Source organism: Orycteropus afer, unplaced genomic scaffold (genome assembly GCF_000298275.1).
Source record: "Orycteropus afer afer isolate SDZICR_OR568_19922 unplaced genomic scaffold, OryAfe1.0 scaffold00034, whole genome shotgun sequence".
NCBI lineage: Eukaryota > Metazoa > Chordata > Mammalia > Tubulidentata > Orycteropodidae > Orycteropus > Orycteropus afer.
Window position 1 is genome coordinate 10,122,641 of NW_006921621.1, and position 15,191 is coordinate 10,137,831.

Sequence of the window (15,191 nt, forward strand, 5' to 3'; positions counted from 1 at the left end):
AGTGGCTGGTGGGTTTGAACCGCCAGCCGTCTGGTTAGCAGGCGAGTGTCTTAGCCACTATGCCACCAGAGCTCCCTTGTTTGGTAAAGGTGAAGACTAAAGCCAGATTGCAGGGCCTTAAGTCTGTTGCTTGCATAACAACCCTATAGGACCAAGTAGAACTTTCCCATAGGGTTTCCAAGGCTGTAATCTTTATGGAAGCAGCCTGCCATATCTTTCTCCTGCAGAGTGTCTAGTGGCAAACTGATGACCTTTTGGTTAGTAGCTGAGCATTTAACCACTGCACTGCCAGGGCTCCTTTGCAGGGGCTTAAGGGGTAGAAAAGACTGAGAATAGTAGCTTTCTATTTAAAAGTAAGGAGAAAAGAAAACTTCTGTTTATTTTATGCATGCAAGAATTTTGTAAATTTTGCAAAGATAGCTATAGGATAAGTTTTCAGTGTAGGGAGTTTCGAAATCCAAAAATGAAATAATTTCATTGCAATGATGCATTTGCGAAAAAAGTTTGCAAGGTAGTCAGGACCACAGAGTTGCACATTACAATGTGAATGGCTTTCCTGGAAGTGGACAGCCTAGCAGCCCTGAGTGGCTTTGCACTGTGTTTCTAGAAAATGAGCTCTCAATCTTAAAATCAATAGTAATGTTTCCAGGAATATCCAGATTTTGGACTTCCCTTAACATTTAGAATATCTACTAACTCTGGATCAGAATGGTTGTGCAACAGCAAGCAATCAGTTCTACATTGTGGCTGCCTCCCTATGATCAGCTGATGTGATCCAGTTTATGACTCTCCATCTCACTGCTTCATCCATTGATGTTACCTGCCTGCAGACATTTGTGGATACGAGTCCTATCCTGGACTATTAACTAGAGCTTGAAAATATGTTTGTTTCAATGAGGAAGAATAGTACTCATAGTTCTATTTTCCCTCTCATCTGATTTTTTTCCCCTGAATTTTATTTTGTTGTTGTTGTTGAGAATATACACACCAAAAATATACTAATTCAACATTTCTACATGTACAGATTAGTGACATTGATTCCAGTCTTTCACTTGTCCAACCATTCTCACTCTCCTTTTCTGAGTTGTTCCTCCCTCATAAACGTAAACTCATTCCCTTTAAGGCTCCTATCTAATCTTTAAAGTTGCTGTTGTCAATTTCATCCCATAAAGATAGTCCTTAAAAGTACATAATGCTCAAAGGTGACCTTTTTTTTACTAGTTAAGCTAAAGTACTGTTTGGTTTTTAAGATGATTCCAGGGATAGATCATCTCTGGGCACTAGTTTCAGAAGTTCATCTACCTTCCATGGCTCCAGAAAGTCTGGAGTTTTTATGTGCCATTGAGTCAGGAAGTCTAGAGTCCATGAAAATTTGAAATTCCATTCTGTGTTTTCCCTCTTTTGATCAGGATTCTTTTATGACACCATCCAGTTCTTCTGGTCTCATGGCAAAGGAGGCAGTTGTTCATGGAGGCAATTAACCACACATTCCATATGCTCTTCTCGTTCCTGACTCTCCTCCTTCCTCTGTTGCTCCAGGTTAATAGAAACTAATTGTGATGCCCTAGATGGCTGTTTGCAAGCTTTTAAGACCCCAGGCACTATGCCCTGAACTAGGAGGTAGAACATATTATTAGGCCAATTAATTGGAATGTTCCATGAAACCATGACCCTAAACCTCCAAACCGAGAAACCAAATCCCATGAGCTGTTTGACAGTACATAAGTAGCCTCAGCAGCTACTTTTTTTTCTTGCATTGTAAATATATCTTTTACACAACTTTTGCCAATACTACTTTTTAGAGGTGTACAGCTTGTTTACAACAATTACAATAATTGGCTGTGCAACTCTACCCTTAATTAATGTGATTTTTCCATCACTGTTAACCCCCCTCCTTCCTGGCCCCAGTGACCACTAATGAACTTTGGTCTCTATACGTTTGCCATTTATTGTATTTTTTACATAAGTGAGGTCATACAATACTTGTCCTTTTGTGATTGCCTTATTTCACTCAGCATAAAATCTTCAAGCTCCATCCATACTATAGCATATATCAAGACTTTATTTTTCCTACTGGCTGAGTAATATTCCATTGTATGTATGTACCACATTTTGTTTATTCATTAATTTGTTTATGGGCATTTACCATCTTTCCACCTTTTGGTGATTGTTAATAGTGCTGCAATGAGCAATAGTGTACAATCTCTTGTTATGTCTCTGATTTCAAGTCTTTCGGGTATATATCTAGGAGTGGAATTACTAGGTCGTATATTAGTTCTATTTGTTTTCCACAACTGTACCATTTTGCATTACCACCAATAATTAATAAAGGTTCCAACTTCCCCATATCCTTGCCAACATTTGTTATTTTTCCTTCCTTCCTTCCTTTTTTTCACATCTTAGCCATCCTAGTAGAAATGAAATGGCATCTCATTGTGATTTTGATTTGTATCTCTCTGGTGACTAATGATTCTGAACAACACTTCATGTATTTGGTGGCCATTTGAATGTCCTCTTTGGTGAAATGTCCTTTGCCCATTTTATGATTGGGTTGTTTTTCATGGTTAAGTTGTTGAAGTTTTATCTATATGCTGATTATTAGATTCTTGTCAGATATGGTTTCTGAAGATATTCTTCTAGTGGGTAGCTTGTTTTTTCACTTTTTTGGTAAAGTCTTTTGACCAAACATTTTTCATTTTTATGAGGTGCTATTTATTTTATCTATTGCTGTTTGTGTTTTTGTTATTATTTTACATGACCCATTGTTGAAAACTAGGCCTGACATGTGGCCCTTGCTTGTCCTTCTAAGAATTTTATGGTTTCAGTTTGCACACTTAGGTCCTTTACCCATTTTGAACTTGTTTTTGTGTATGGTATAAGGCATGAATACTGTTTCATTTTTCCACATGAGGAAATCCAGTTTTCCCAGTACCATTTATCAAAGAGATTCTTCTTTTCCTATTGAATGAACTTAGCACCATCGTCAAAAATCAGTTGACCACATTTGTGTAGGTTTATTTCTGGGCTTTCAATTCTATTACATTAGTCTGTGTGTCTATTGTTATATCAGTACCAGGCTGTTTTGGTTACTGTAGTTGTATAGTATGTTTAGAATCAGGATGTATGACTCCTCCTACTTTGTTCTCTTTCAACATTGTTTTAGCAATGCAAGGCCTCTTGCCATTTCATATAAGATTCAGGATTGGATTTGCTATTTCTGTAAAGAGTGCCGTTGGAATTTTGATTGGGATTACATTGAATCTATAGATTACTTTGGCTAGTATTGACATCTTAACTATATTAAGTCTTGTAATCCATGAACATGGAATATCGTTCCATTTCCTGAAGTCTTCTTTAATCTCTTTCAGCAGTGTTTTATAGTTTTTATTGTATAAACCCTTCACATCCCTGGTTAGATTTATTCCTAGGTATTTTATTCTTAGATACTATTATAAATGTTATTGTTTCCCTAATTTCCCTTTCAAATTTCTCATTGCTTGTATATAGAAAACCCAACTGATTGTTGTTTTTTAAACTTTATTGACAAAGTTATCCTGCAATTTTGCTAAATTCCTCTGTTAGATCTAGAATTTTTCTTGTGGACTCTTTGGGATTTTCTATATATAAGATCATATCATCCACAAATAGAGATAATTTTACTTCTTTTCTAATCTGGATATCTTTTATTTCTTTTTCTTGTCTTACTGCTCTGGCTAAGACTTGAATACAATATTGAATAGAAATGGTGAGAGTGGGCATCCTCGTCTTGTTCCCGACTTCAGGGTGAAAGCTCTCAGTCTTTCTCCATTAAGTATAATGTTGGCTATTGATTTATGCTTTTACATATTGAGGAATTTCCTTTATTTTCTAATCTTTTTTAGGGTTTTCATCAAGAAAAGATGTTGGATTTTATCAAATGTTTTTCTGCCTCCAAAGAAATGATCATATGGTTCTTTTCCTTTATTCTACTGATGCGGTGTATTATGTTGACTGATTTTCTAATGTTGAACCATCCCTGCATTCCTGAAATATTCCATTTGGTCATGGTGTATGACTCTTTTAATATGCTGTTATATTTTATTTTCTAGTTGTTTTTTTTTTTTTTTAAAGATTTATGCATCTATATTCATAGTTTCTTTTTTCATGATGTCTTTGTCTGGTTTGGGTACCTGAGTCATGCTTGCTTTATAGAATTAGGGACTATTCCTTCCTTCTCTATCTTTTAGAAGAGTTCAAATAGTATTGACATCAATTTTTCTCTAAATGTTTGATAGAATTACCCAGTGAAGTCATCTAGTCTAGGTCTTTTTATTTAGTTAGCTAGTTCCAAGGTTTTTGATTACTGTTTCAATCTCTTTATTTTTTATGGGTCTGTTGAGACTTTCTGTTTCTTCTTGAGTCAGTTTGGGTAGGTTGTGTCTTATCTAACTTATTATCAACATTGCTTGGCACTGCCATGGAAAACTCAGCAGAGATGACTTGCTAATTTTAGCTCCTACCTAGGCTTTTCCTGCTGTTTTGTTTCTCAATGTGAATAATCCATAAGGATTGAAATTCTTCCAAGTTGGTTAATACTTTACTGAACTGAGTGTTCTCTGTCCAGGCCTGGAAGTGTAGTTGTGGATTATGAAGTCACGGCTATACCACCATCACCTGAATCAATGCATAAAGCAAATGAACAAGTAATACAGAGCCTCAATCAAACCTACAAAATGGACGACAGTTCCTTTCAAGCAGTTACTAGTAGTAAGTGGAACTTCATTACATTTTTCCTGTACATATATTGTGTTTATTTTGTTCTTAGTTGCCAATAAGTTGGCTCCAATTCATGATGACCTTATATGCAACAGAATGAAATGATGCCTGGTCCTGTTCCATCTTCATGATCTTTGGTATGTTAGAGTCCATTGTTGCAGGCATTAGATTCTATTTTTATATTATAATGTTGTTGTTGTTGTTATTTGCCGTCGAGTATTTATCATGATGTTTAAACCTAGGGAGCTACATTAAGCTGTCCTTCACAAAGATAGAGTCTCCAGAGGATGACAATCTGTCTCCACCTCTTTGGCCAGTGTCTCCCAACCTAGCTGATATCACTGCTGGGGGCCACAGAACTATGTGGGTTTATGTATTTCCTAAATTAGAAGACACAAAATATCCAAAAAAAAAAAAAGTCAAACTAGCATTGTGGAGGGTGTTGTGATATCCATGAAATATAATATTAGATAGAAGGTCATTGTTGCTTTAGAGCAGTGGTTCTCAAAGTGTGATACCCAGACCAGAATCATCAGCACCACCTCAGGGCTTGATAGAACTATAAATTCTTGGCTCATCCCAGACCTGTAAGGAAAATTTGTGTTTTAACAAGCCTTCTAGGTGATTCTAATGCACAGGAAAATTTGAGGGCCACTACTTTGGTTTTCAACAGTGCTAAAGAGGCAAACCCTGGGGTCATTTGTAAAATGGGGTACAGAGTTGGATTCTGTTGTGTTAGTAGGTGAGTGAACCTATTACTACCTGGGAGATAATAAAGAGAGGCGGCCACACAGAGATTTGGCATGTAAGGTTTAGAAAACCAGTGTTCTGGAAAACTCGGGTCTGTGGTTCTGGAGTGAAAGAGACTCCACTTTGGAAGCAATGAGGTCTACTGTGGGAGAAGAAACTGAAAGGGTTGCTACAGAGGCTTATACTTTCTGCCAGTATTTTTAGACTTCAGGTCAACTTTAAAAAATATATTAAAAGTGATAGAAGTGGCTAAAAAGTCATGAGAGACATACAAAATGGTAAGAAAGTGATACAACATAAACAAGATAAAATAGCAAAATGAAAATTCAGATTTGGCAGGAACAAAATAATGGGACCAGAAAACTAAAAGAAGTAGAATAAGTGTCTTAAAAGTGGAGATTCAGAAAGAAGCAATCCGAGTAATTCTTCCTCTTCTTAACCCCTGATGCTACCCCATCAACCAATAGAGGTACTTTCTTTGCCCTGAAAAAAATTCATTTTATTTGTGACTTTTAGGGCATAAGAGAATAGCAGACTCTAGCATAGTTAAAATTCTGTTGTGATTGCTCTTTCCTAAAAGTTTCAGTCTTGCTAAGGATAGCCAAGCATTTAACTGAATAAGTATCCATTAGTTTCACTATCCAGTGGCCTGTTGTCAGTCTGGAAACATCCTTGCTGACAATACAGGTTGCAAAATTGCTTGAATATCTGTGACTCATTTGTCCAAAGGCAATGAAGTCATTGGGAAAAGCACTCAACACATCCTTCTGCAGAGGATCTACATCCATCTCTGTCTTCCTTCAAATACCAGAATGTGATTCATAACATAAACAGCCTCAGCCCAATAGACATGGACTCATATCATATGCAGTTCCAGGGTAGACTTGAACTTCCAACCTTTGTTTTAGCAGTCAGGCATAGTAACTGTTCTCATCATTCAGGGACTCTTGTCTTCAGAATAATTGCATTAATTTTGCAAAACATTAATCCTCTGGTGATGTTTGAATAATCAGCAGGTGCTTTAACCAGAACACTCCCTTCGTTGGTCACTCCCAATAAATTTATATTCAATCCCATATAACACTGACAGGTTTACTAATTATGGTTATTAGTAACTATAGTAATGAAAACAGTGACACCATTACTGAATCTTTTCCATGCTCAGCCCAGTGTGTTACATTTAATTAATCCTCATATATCCGGTGACATAGGTACTGTTATCTGTATTTTACAGATGAGGAAAATGAGGCTTAGAGAGGGTAAATAATATCTTCAAATGTACATAGTAACACAAGGTTGTGTGACATCAAAACCAGTTCATTACATTAAATATTCAAAGAGGGCCTTATTTCCTAAGAGTTGAATGCCATTTTTTAAAATATTATGTTAATGAGGGGCCTAGGAAAAGTAATAAGAAATATTTAAATGATGTATTTTGCCTTGAGCATTATGCCACCTCAATTTCATTTTATGGTGTTTTAATTCCCATGTTTATAATATAAGGGTGGCCTGCCCAAGAATAAATCCCAATATAAAAGAGGCCACATACATACATCCTCTTTATCTCAGCTCCTCTGATTTCTTTAATATACATGACTCATGAAACACATAGTACAAGGAACACAGCTGAGAAGGAAAAACTGCATGTCAGGTAAGCAAAGGGAACCCATAAAACATATTTAAAAAAAGAACCAATATTGTGTCTATATTTCTATCTGTGTAGGACAATCTGCGTAGTGGTTCCCCAGAATGTTGGTGTCAAAATAATAGCAATAGCTATTGTTCCCCCAAATCACCTCCCAAGGTAGCACTCACTGCCCATATTTCACAGATGAGGGAACTGAAGTTCAGCAAGTTCCCCAGAGCCACAGATGTGGCACAGACCAAGGATTCAAATCCAAATCTGTCTGTGAAGCTCCCATTCTTAAAGGCACATGGGTATTAGGTTTTTCTAAAAACTTATCTCCTGTGCAGACTTTATTATCAATAATTAATTCATTTTTCAATTTCTAATTCATCAAAGATACAGTGAGACCCTTCAGGTAGCATGAGGTATCATTGTGATTGGTTAGTAGCAAGTGATATTATTACAGTCAATGGCAAAGAATCTTAACATTCAAGTAAGCTTGTGTGGCTTTTTCATGAGTAAATTACACTGTCTACCAGGACTTTTTAAAGCCTGAAAACATCTTTTTATTATTGTTATTAGTTGCCATTGAGTTGATTCCTACTCATGGCCACCCTCTACGTGCAAAGTAGAACAACATAGGGTTTTCAAGACTGACTTTTTGGAAGCAGATTGCCAGGTTTGTCTTCCAAGGTACCTCTGGGTGGATTTGAACTGCCAACCTTTAGGTTAATAGTCCAGTGCTTAAACATTTTTGCCACCCAGAGACTCCTTGAAAATGGCTTAAGCATCCCTTAGTGATTCCCTTCACTACAATTGCAGACTGATAAAATAATAACAAGTCTCCAAACTGGTAACTATGTCCCTTACATGTGTCAGCTGGCAGCTAGTTGGGCCTCAGACACCTCTAGTTTTTCCTGCAAAAGTGAGGAGGATAGTTACTTTATTATATGCAGTACCACAGATGCTGTGGAGTGCTTGGTAGAATGCTGCTGTTGGTGGTGCTGGTAGTGGTGGTTGTGGTGACTGACAGTGATAACATTTCTTTGCTTTGGGATCCTAACACCTTTTCTTCGGGTTTCCAGATGAAACTAAATTTTCTGTCATACCAGAAGTCATCTTTGAAGGGGATACAGTAACTCTCATGTGTGAAAACGAAGTCTTGTCTTCCAACGTGTCTTGGTATCATGTTGAAAGGCGCACTGACATCCAGAACAGCAGCAGATTCTCTGTTTACACCTCTGTGCTCAACAACATGACTTCAATATCGCGTCTCACCATTTATAATGCCACACAGAAGAATGCAGGTGGGTGTATGTCCAATAACGTGTGCAATAAAAAGAATAAAGCCATCTATTTTAGTTTCCAAGGGCTGCCATAACAAAATACCATGAAGTCTTGGCTTTAAAGAGCAGAAGTTTTTCTTCACACTGTTCAGAGACTAGAAGTCTGAATTAAGGATATGTCTGCTCTAGGGGAAGGTCTCCTTTGTCTCTTTCAGCTTTTAGTGGCTACTGGTAATCCTTGGTGTTCCCAAGCTTGTAGATGCATCTGTCTCCATTGTGCCATGGTGCCTGTCTTCCTTGTCTGAGTGTGTGTGTGTCCTTTCATCTATTATGTTCTTTTTATAAGACAACAACTCAGAAGTGATGAGGTTTAGGACCCACCTCCTCCAATATAACCACATTAACAAGAAAACCACCTGATTTCAAATAGCATCATATTTACAGACAAAGGGGTTAGGATTTCTACATAATTTTTGTACAGCGATTTTAGGTTTACAGAAAAATTACATAATGGAGTTCCCATATACCCCTTGCTCTCTTTGCAGTTTCCCATATCTTACATTAGTGTGGTACATTTGTTATCATTGATGAGCCAATATTGAAACACTATTTTTAACCCAAGTCCATAGTTTACATTACAGTCTGCTCTTTGTGTTGCAGAGTTCTATGATTTTTGATGCATGCACAATGTCATGTATCCTCCATTGCAGTATCATGAATAGCCTGACTGCTTTCATGTATGTAGTTTTTTTCCTCTTCAAAAAAAAGGGACCTGGCTCAATTTTTCAAAAATGAAAATCAATCCTGTGATATATGAGCCAAGCAAAATTACCTTTGGAACACAAATAGTTTTCCACATATAGTAAGCCTTACAAGTTAGAACTGGAGACAAAAAGCAGACTTTTTTTTTTTTTTTTTTTAATTATAAACAGCTTTGTTGAAATGTAACTAAGATACAATAAACTGTACTTATTTAGAGTGTGTAAGTAAATAAGTTTAAAATATGTATATACCTATAAAGCCATCACCACAATCAAGATAGTGAACATAACCATATCTCAAAATATTTTCTTATACCCCTTTGTAATCCCTCCCTCCTGCCTCCCCCTGGCCTTGCCCCCAACCCAAACAACCACAGAATCCTAAGTCTTAATTCTTCTCTGAGACTGGTCATGAACCTGACTTTCTAGAATGTAATCACCTCATTGTAATGCAGAGGTCAACAGAGGAATCTCTCTGAGCACGAGAAGGTGGACAATAAACGTTTAGTTCTCTCACATCTTTGTAGATTCTAATTTTGCCACAAAATTACATGTTATTGTTATGTGCTGTCAAGTCAAGTTGACCCTGACTCATAGCAACCCCTCCTTGAGTTTCTGAGGTGATATCACTATAGAAGTAGATTGCCCAACCTTCCTTCCGAGGAGTGGCTGGTGGGTTTGACCACTGGCCTTCTGGTTAGCAGTCAAGTACCTTAGACACTATGCTACCAGAATTACATAGGATCCACAATCTTCTAATTCTCCAATTTTTCCTTCCTACTTCTTTCATTCTTGCCCTGTTTTTCTTCCTAGAAAATCTTCTGAGACTTCTGTTTTTTCCTTTAAGAAAGTCTCTACTCTTTACGTTGTGGCATCTGAAATATCTACTTTGACTCTCTGCACTTCCTGAGTGTTGCTTTAGTGTTGTTTAGACCACATGTGAGATGCATTTGAAAATCATACTTGATGAAGTAGTCATGATACATGAAATGAGGCTATCATTTGTTTAAATGAATACATATAAGTAGTAGTAATACTTGATTTTGTGTGTTCTATGCAGGTGAATATGTTTGCAAACTGACATTAGATATTTTTGAATATGAGTCCAGGAAAAAAATAGATGTTACTCCCATCAGAATTTCAGCAAATAAAGAAATGAAGGTGATGTGTGACAATAATCCTGTATCATTGAAATGCTGCAGTGAGAAGAAAGCTAATTGGAGTAACATAGAATGGGAGCAAGAGGGAAAAATCAACATTCCAGGTGAGAATGTTAGATGATGAACCCTTTGGAAACTGATTTTTGTCTCTTGGCCAACTGAAAATGGGATATGGGGTGGGTGAAGAAGAAAATTTCAGGTGACTTTTTTTTTCTGGACTTCATTCAGACTATGAAAAAGCACTAGGTTTATGACAGCTCCAGTTTAGCCACTCTAGAGTGAAAATCCAGAAGCACACGAATACAAGTGTTACTGCTTGGGTTGTAGACAGAGTCTTTGCATCAGAAGAGCCCAGAAGGAGTGATCCTGATGGCCTCGCCCCATACTATCTCCTGCCTACAGAAAAGCTTGTCCTTGCATTTCTTTACTTTCTGTCTTCAGCAAAGACCTAACACTGAGGTCACTGACTTTGCACTGAGGTCTGACATGGAGTCTTTGTGACTGTCCTTCTCACTTCTCTTCCTCTGTGTCCAGGATTACGTTTATATTATCTCTCTGTCTCCCTCTTTCTCTGTAGCATCTCTCTTTCTCTCTCTTTCTCTCTCTCTAGACTTGTTTGCTCTCAATCTTTCATGTCGGTTCCTGATCTTGTTGCTTTTGTTTTAGATCTGAAGTCTTATCTGAACTTTTCCAGCCTACAGTTTATTAATGAATGATAATAACCCTGGTGGTGTAATGATTAAGTATTCAGTTGCTTCTTAAAAGGTTGGTGGTTCAAACCCACCCATCCATAGACTCTAAGGAAGAAAAGACTTGATAATCTGCTCCCATAAAGATTACAGGCTATGAAATCCTATGGCGCAGTTCTACTGTGTCCTGTAGGATTGCATATGAGTCAGGACTGACTTGATAATAACAGCAATCATAACAGCAATGATAATAATGGAGTCCCTCTGATAGCATAGTGCCTAAGGCATTTGACTGCTAACCAGAAGGCTGGCAGTTCAGACCTACCAGCCACTCCTCAGAAGGAAGATTGGGCAGTCTACTTCCATAGAGATACTGTCTCAGAAACCCAAGGAGGGGTCGCTATGAGTCACAGTTGACTCAAAGGCAGTGAGTACGGTGGGGTTTTTTGGGGGGAGGGTGCAACTGGTTAACATTCTAGACTGCTAGCCAAAAGTTGGAGATTGGTGTCCATGCAGAGGCACCTCAGAACAAAGAATTTATGATCTACTTCCACAAAAAATCAGCCATTGAAAACTCTATGGAGCAGAGTTCTACCATGGCACATATAGGGTGGCAATGAGTCAGAGTCAATTAATTCAATGACAATTAGTGGCTCTGTATTTGGACAAACTGAAGCCAATCTGTTTCTAATCTTGAAACAACAATTCCTAAAGTCATCAGGCCATTCTGCACTTGGGCCTAAAGAATTATCTGAAGGCTTCATGGGCTTGCTTTGATTTGGACCATCCATAGAAGTGGTCACAGGAACACAATAGTTACGCCCTTGGCTGAAAACTGAAAAGTTCATGGTTCAAACCTACCAGAGGCTTAACAGGAGAAAAGACCTGGTGGTCTTCTCCCATAAGGATTTCTGCCCAGAAAACCCTGTGGGGCAGCTCTACTCTTATAGGGTCACTATGAGTCATAAGCAACTTGATGGCACACATCAACACAATTCATAGATTGCTGGAAGCAGGATCAGCTACCTTATATATGGAGCTTAGTGCAAAATGAAAGTTCAGGGCTCTTTGTTAAGAAATTATCAAGAATTTCAAAATGGCAACAGCTGAGCATGAAACAAAATGTGGGCCCTTCTGAATTATGAATCACATGCCCATGAAGCTAGCCCTGGGTGGAAGGAATATTGGAAGAGGGTGGAAACTGTGAAGTACTTGAATTTTTAACAAGCTGAGTTATGAAGAATGCTGTCCTAGCTCCATTTTTTTGTGGGTAACAGCCAGCCCTTGCACAGCAGTGTACTCAGAAGCTAGTCCCAAGGGCAGAAATGCTGGGTTGTGGGTGTGAACAGACACAGACCATATATCACTGAGTAACAGCACACCAGTGGTCACCTTGCCAACTGTTTGGCTTGCCTCCAATTCATTCTCCTTCAGCAGCCAGTGTAATTTCTTGACTTGACAGTAACTGGTTAATGATAACAATAACCAAAAAAAAAAAAAAAAAACCCACTGCCATCGAGTCAATTCTGACTCATAGCAACCTACAGGACAGAGTAGAACTCCTCACAGGTTTTCAAGTCTATAAATCCTTATAGAAGTACATTGCCTTATCATTCTCCTGCAGAGCAGCTTATGGGTTCATACAACCAGCCTTTTGGTTAGCAGCCCAATGCTTTAACTACCTCACCACCAGAGCTCCTGATAATAACAATAATAAATCAATACAGCAATACTAACCCTGTTACATATAGAAGTTTGTGGTTAACCAACTTTTAAGAACTATGTTCTCTCTTTTACTCAAATTTAAACTTGACCACAACTCAGTGAAGCTGGTATTTTCATCTCCAAATTTCCAAATGAGGACATCATGGCCAAGATTAAATTACTTATCCAAGGTTCTTATAATAGGAAGATAAAAGAGACTTAACCTCAGATCTTGCTTCAAGACCACTGTCGGTCTTACCAAACTATATTACCATTAATAGCAAACACCAGGCTACAGAAAAACACCTGAGAGGATCAGATGGGGGTCAGTGAACAGGAATATACTCTAGACCATGAATAGATTCAGCTGAGGCTAATCTTGCACAGATGCCAGTAATATAAAATACCTGCATTCCTTACAGAAAGAATAGAAGACAGACACAAAGTAATCCCTCACAGACAACCAGACACTATGGGAGAGAGATCCAATAGATCTACCATCTCAGGACCGTAGTACTGGGGGACACCAGACTCAATTGGCACAACAAAATATATAAAAGCCTTGCTCTGCATCCAACATTGGTGACTAGCACCTGGGGTCTTAAAAGCTTTCAAGTGGTCATCTAAGATGCAGCTAATGGTCTCCTAGTGTCAGAAGCGAAGAAGAATGCAAAGAAAAAAAAAGGGGGCACTTGGAAGCAATCAGCCATAGGACATGATGACCCTCAAGACCAGAAGAACTAGATGGTGCCTGGCTACCAATGCCAACCATTCAAGAAAGGATCAAATCTGGAGATCCTGGATAGAGCGGGAGGGAAAACATGGAAAAAAAAATCCAAAAACTCAATAATGACCAGAATTACTGGTCAGATGAAATTTGATGAGACCCCCCCAATACTATGGCCCTGGAATACATTCTGTGCCTGGAAAAAAACGCATCCCCAAGGGCTGGCTCTCAGCCCAATAGTTAACAAGATATACATGCAGACCACTCAACCCAGGATGATGCACCCACATACCCTATTGAACACATACCCCGTTGAATACATCCCTTAGAGCAATAGACCATGGGACACCAGAAGACTAACTTTTAAACTGAGGAAATGCAGGACAAACAGAAGTACATAAATATGAGGGGCACAAGGGGAGGGTTACAGGGTAGGGAGGGGAGGATACTAGGTTAGGGTTGGACATGGTAAATGGGGAGTGAAACTAAATGTATACATAATGTTAAATGTAAAACAAGCTCTTAAAATTTAAAAAAAAAAAAAAAAAAATAATACCAGGCTATTACCAACGATTGGTGATCCTGTACTGGGGCAAGCTAGACTGGCAGAGTTTGGACCAAAGCAGAAGACTGTTTCTTCCTAGAAATCACATGTAACAAGGCTCAGCCTTTCTCATAAAAACAACAGTATTATATGTACATCTTTAAAGTTAAAATATCCTTTAAAGTAAAATATGACTTTACATATTCAATACATTAGCAGACCAAGCTGTTACTTTACAAAAGCTTTGCTATCAGACTATATTAAATTTTTTAAATAATAAAATAATTATCAATTGATATGCAACTTTTCCTGAGCACGTCTGTTTTGTGAAGCATGTTTCACTTGCACCATTTATATTTGACTTTAAAGCACTCAGAATGGGAAAGACATCTGGTGATTGTTGAAAGGTTGACACACAGTACATTTAGTCACTTCCTTGATTTTTAAGGAAGAGGAGGTGCAGGCATCCTGAAGGAACTGCCAGATAGGGGAAAGACTTTGTAAAGTTCTGTGATACTGACTTTTAAGCCTTCAGTTCCGAGAGGTGAAAATTCTCACCCTTTGGCAAAGGAACCTGGAAGTCTGAGGTGCAGATGCTCAGGGACCTCTGGGGTCATCCTTTCTGCAGACATTTCCAGTGCACACTGTGGGCTGAAGTAACTGAAAAACAATGGGCTTCTGTCACAGGGCAGCTGCCCTGGGATCTTCACAGGCAGGTCTCTGATGAATTTACCCTCTGGTCTTAGCATCTTGTCCCTTCCTTTTCCCCTGGCTGCCCCCTCTCTATAGCTCTCTTTCTACAAATTTCATATTTACTTTAGAAGAATAAATTTTATGGCAGTGTAGCAGATAGATTGAAGGGGCAAATGACTGAAAATAGAGACCCAGTTAGAATAGTCTGTAATTGTGCAGATAACAGACAATGTGTGAGTGTCCATGGGTTGAAGTAAACACAGCATTTCAGAGGTATAATCTAGTGATAGTGTCTTTGAAGAATATCTTAGGAGTACATGGCAGCAGACAAGGGATGAGGAAACATTATCCAGGATGGTAATGGAGAATCCTAGGGAGCTCTGGTAGCATAGTGCCTAAGGCACTTGACTGCTAACCAGAAGGCTGGTGGTTCAAACCCACCAGCCACTCCTCGGAAAGAAGGTTGGGCAATCTACTTCTGTAGTGATACTGCCT

At 38.4% G+C, this 15,191-nt stretch overlaps 1 protein-coding gene across 1 annotated transcript in view; it reads left to right on the forward strand.

Annotated features, from left to right (window-relative positions):
- Positions 1–15,191, forward strand: part of ADGRF5 (adhesion G protein-coupled receptor F5) — a 113,519-nt gene that overhangs the window by 72,632 nt on the left and 25,696 nt on the right. Inside the window, exons 7-9 of the mRNA XM_042780316.1 lie at positions 4,604–4,746; positions 8,218–8,439; positions 10,240–10,443. Coding sequence (XP_042636250.1) covers positions 4,604–4,746; positions 8,218–8,439; positions 10,240–10,443 — 569 coding nt within the window. The remainder of the gene's footprint in view (positions 1–4,603; positions 4,747–8,217; positions 8,440–10,239; positions 10,444–15,191) is intronic.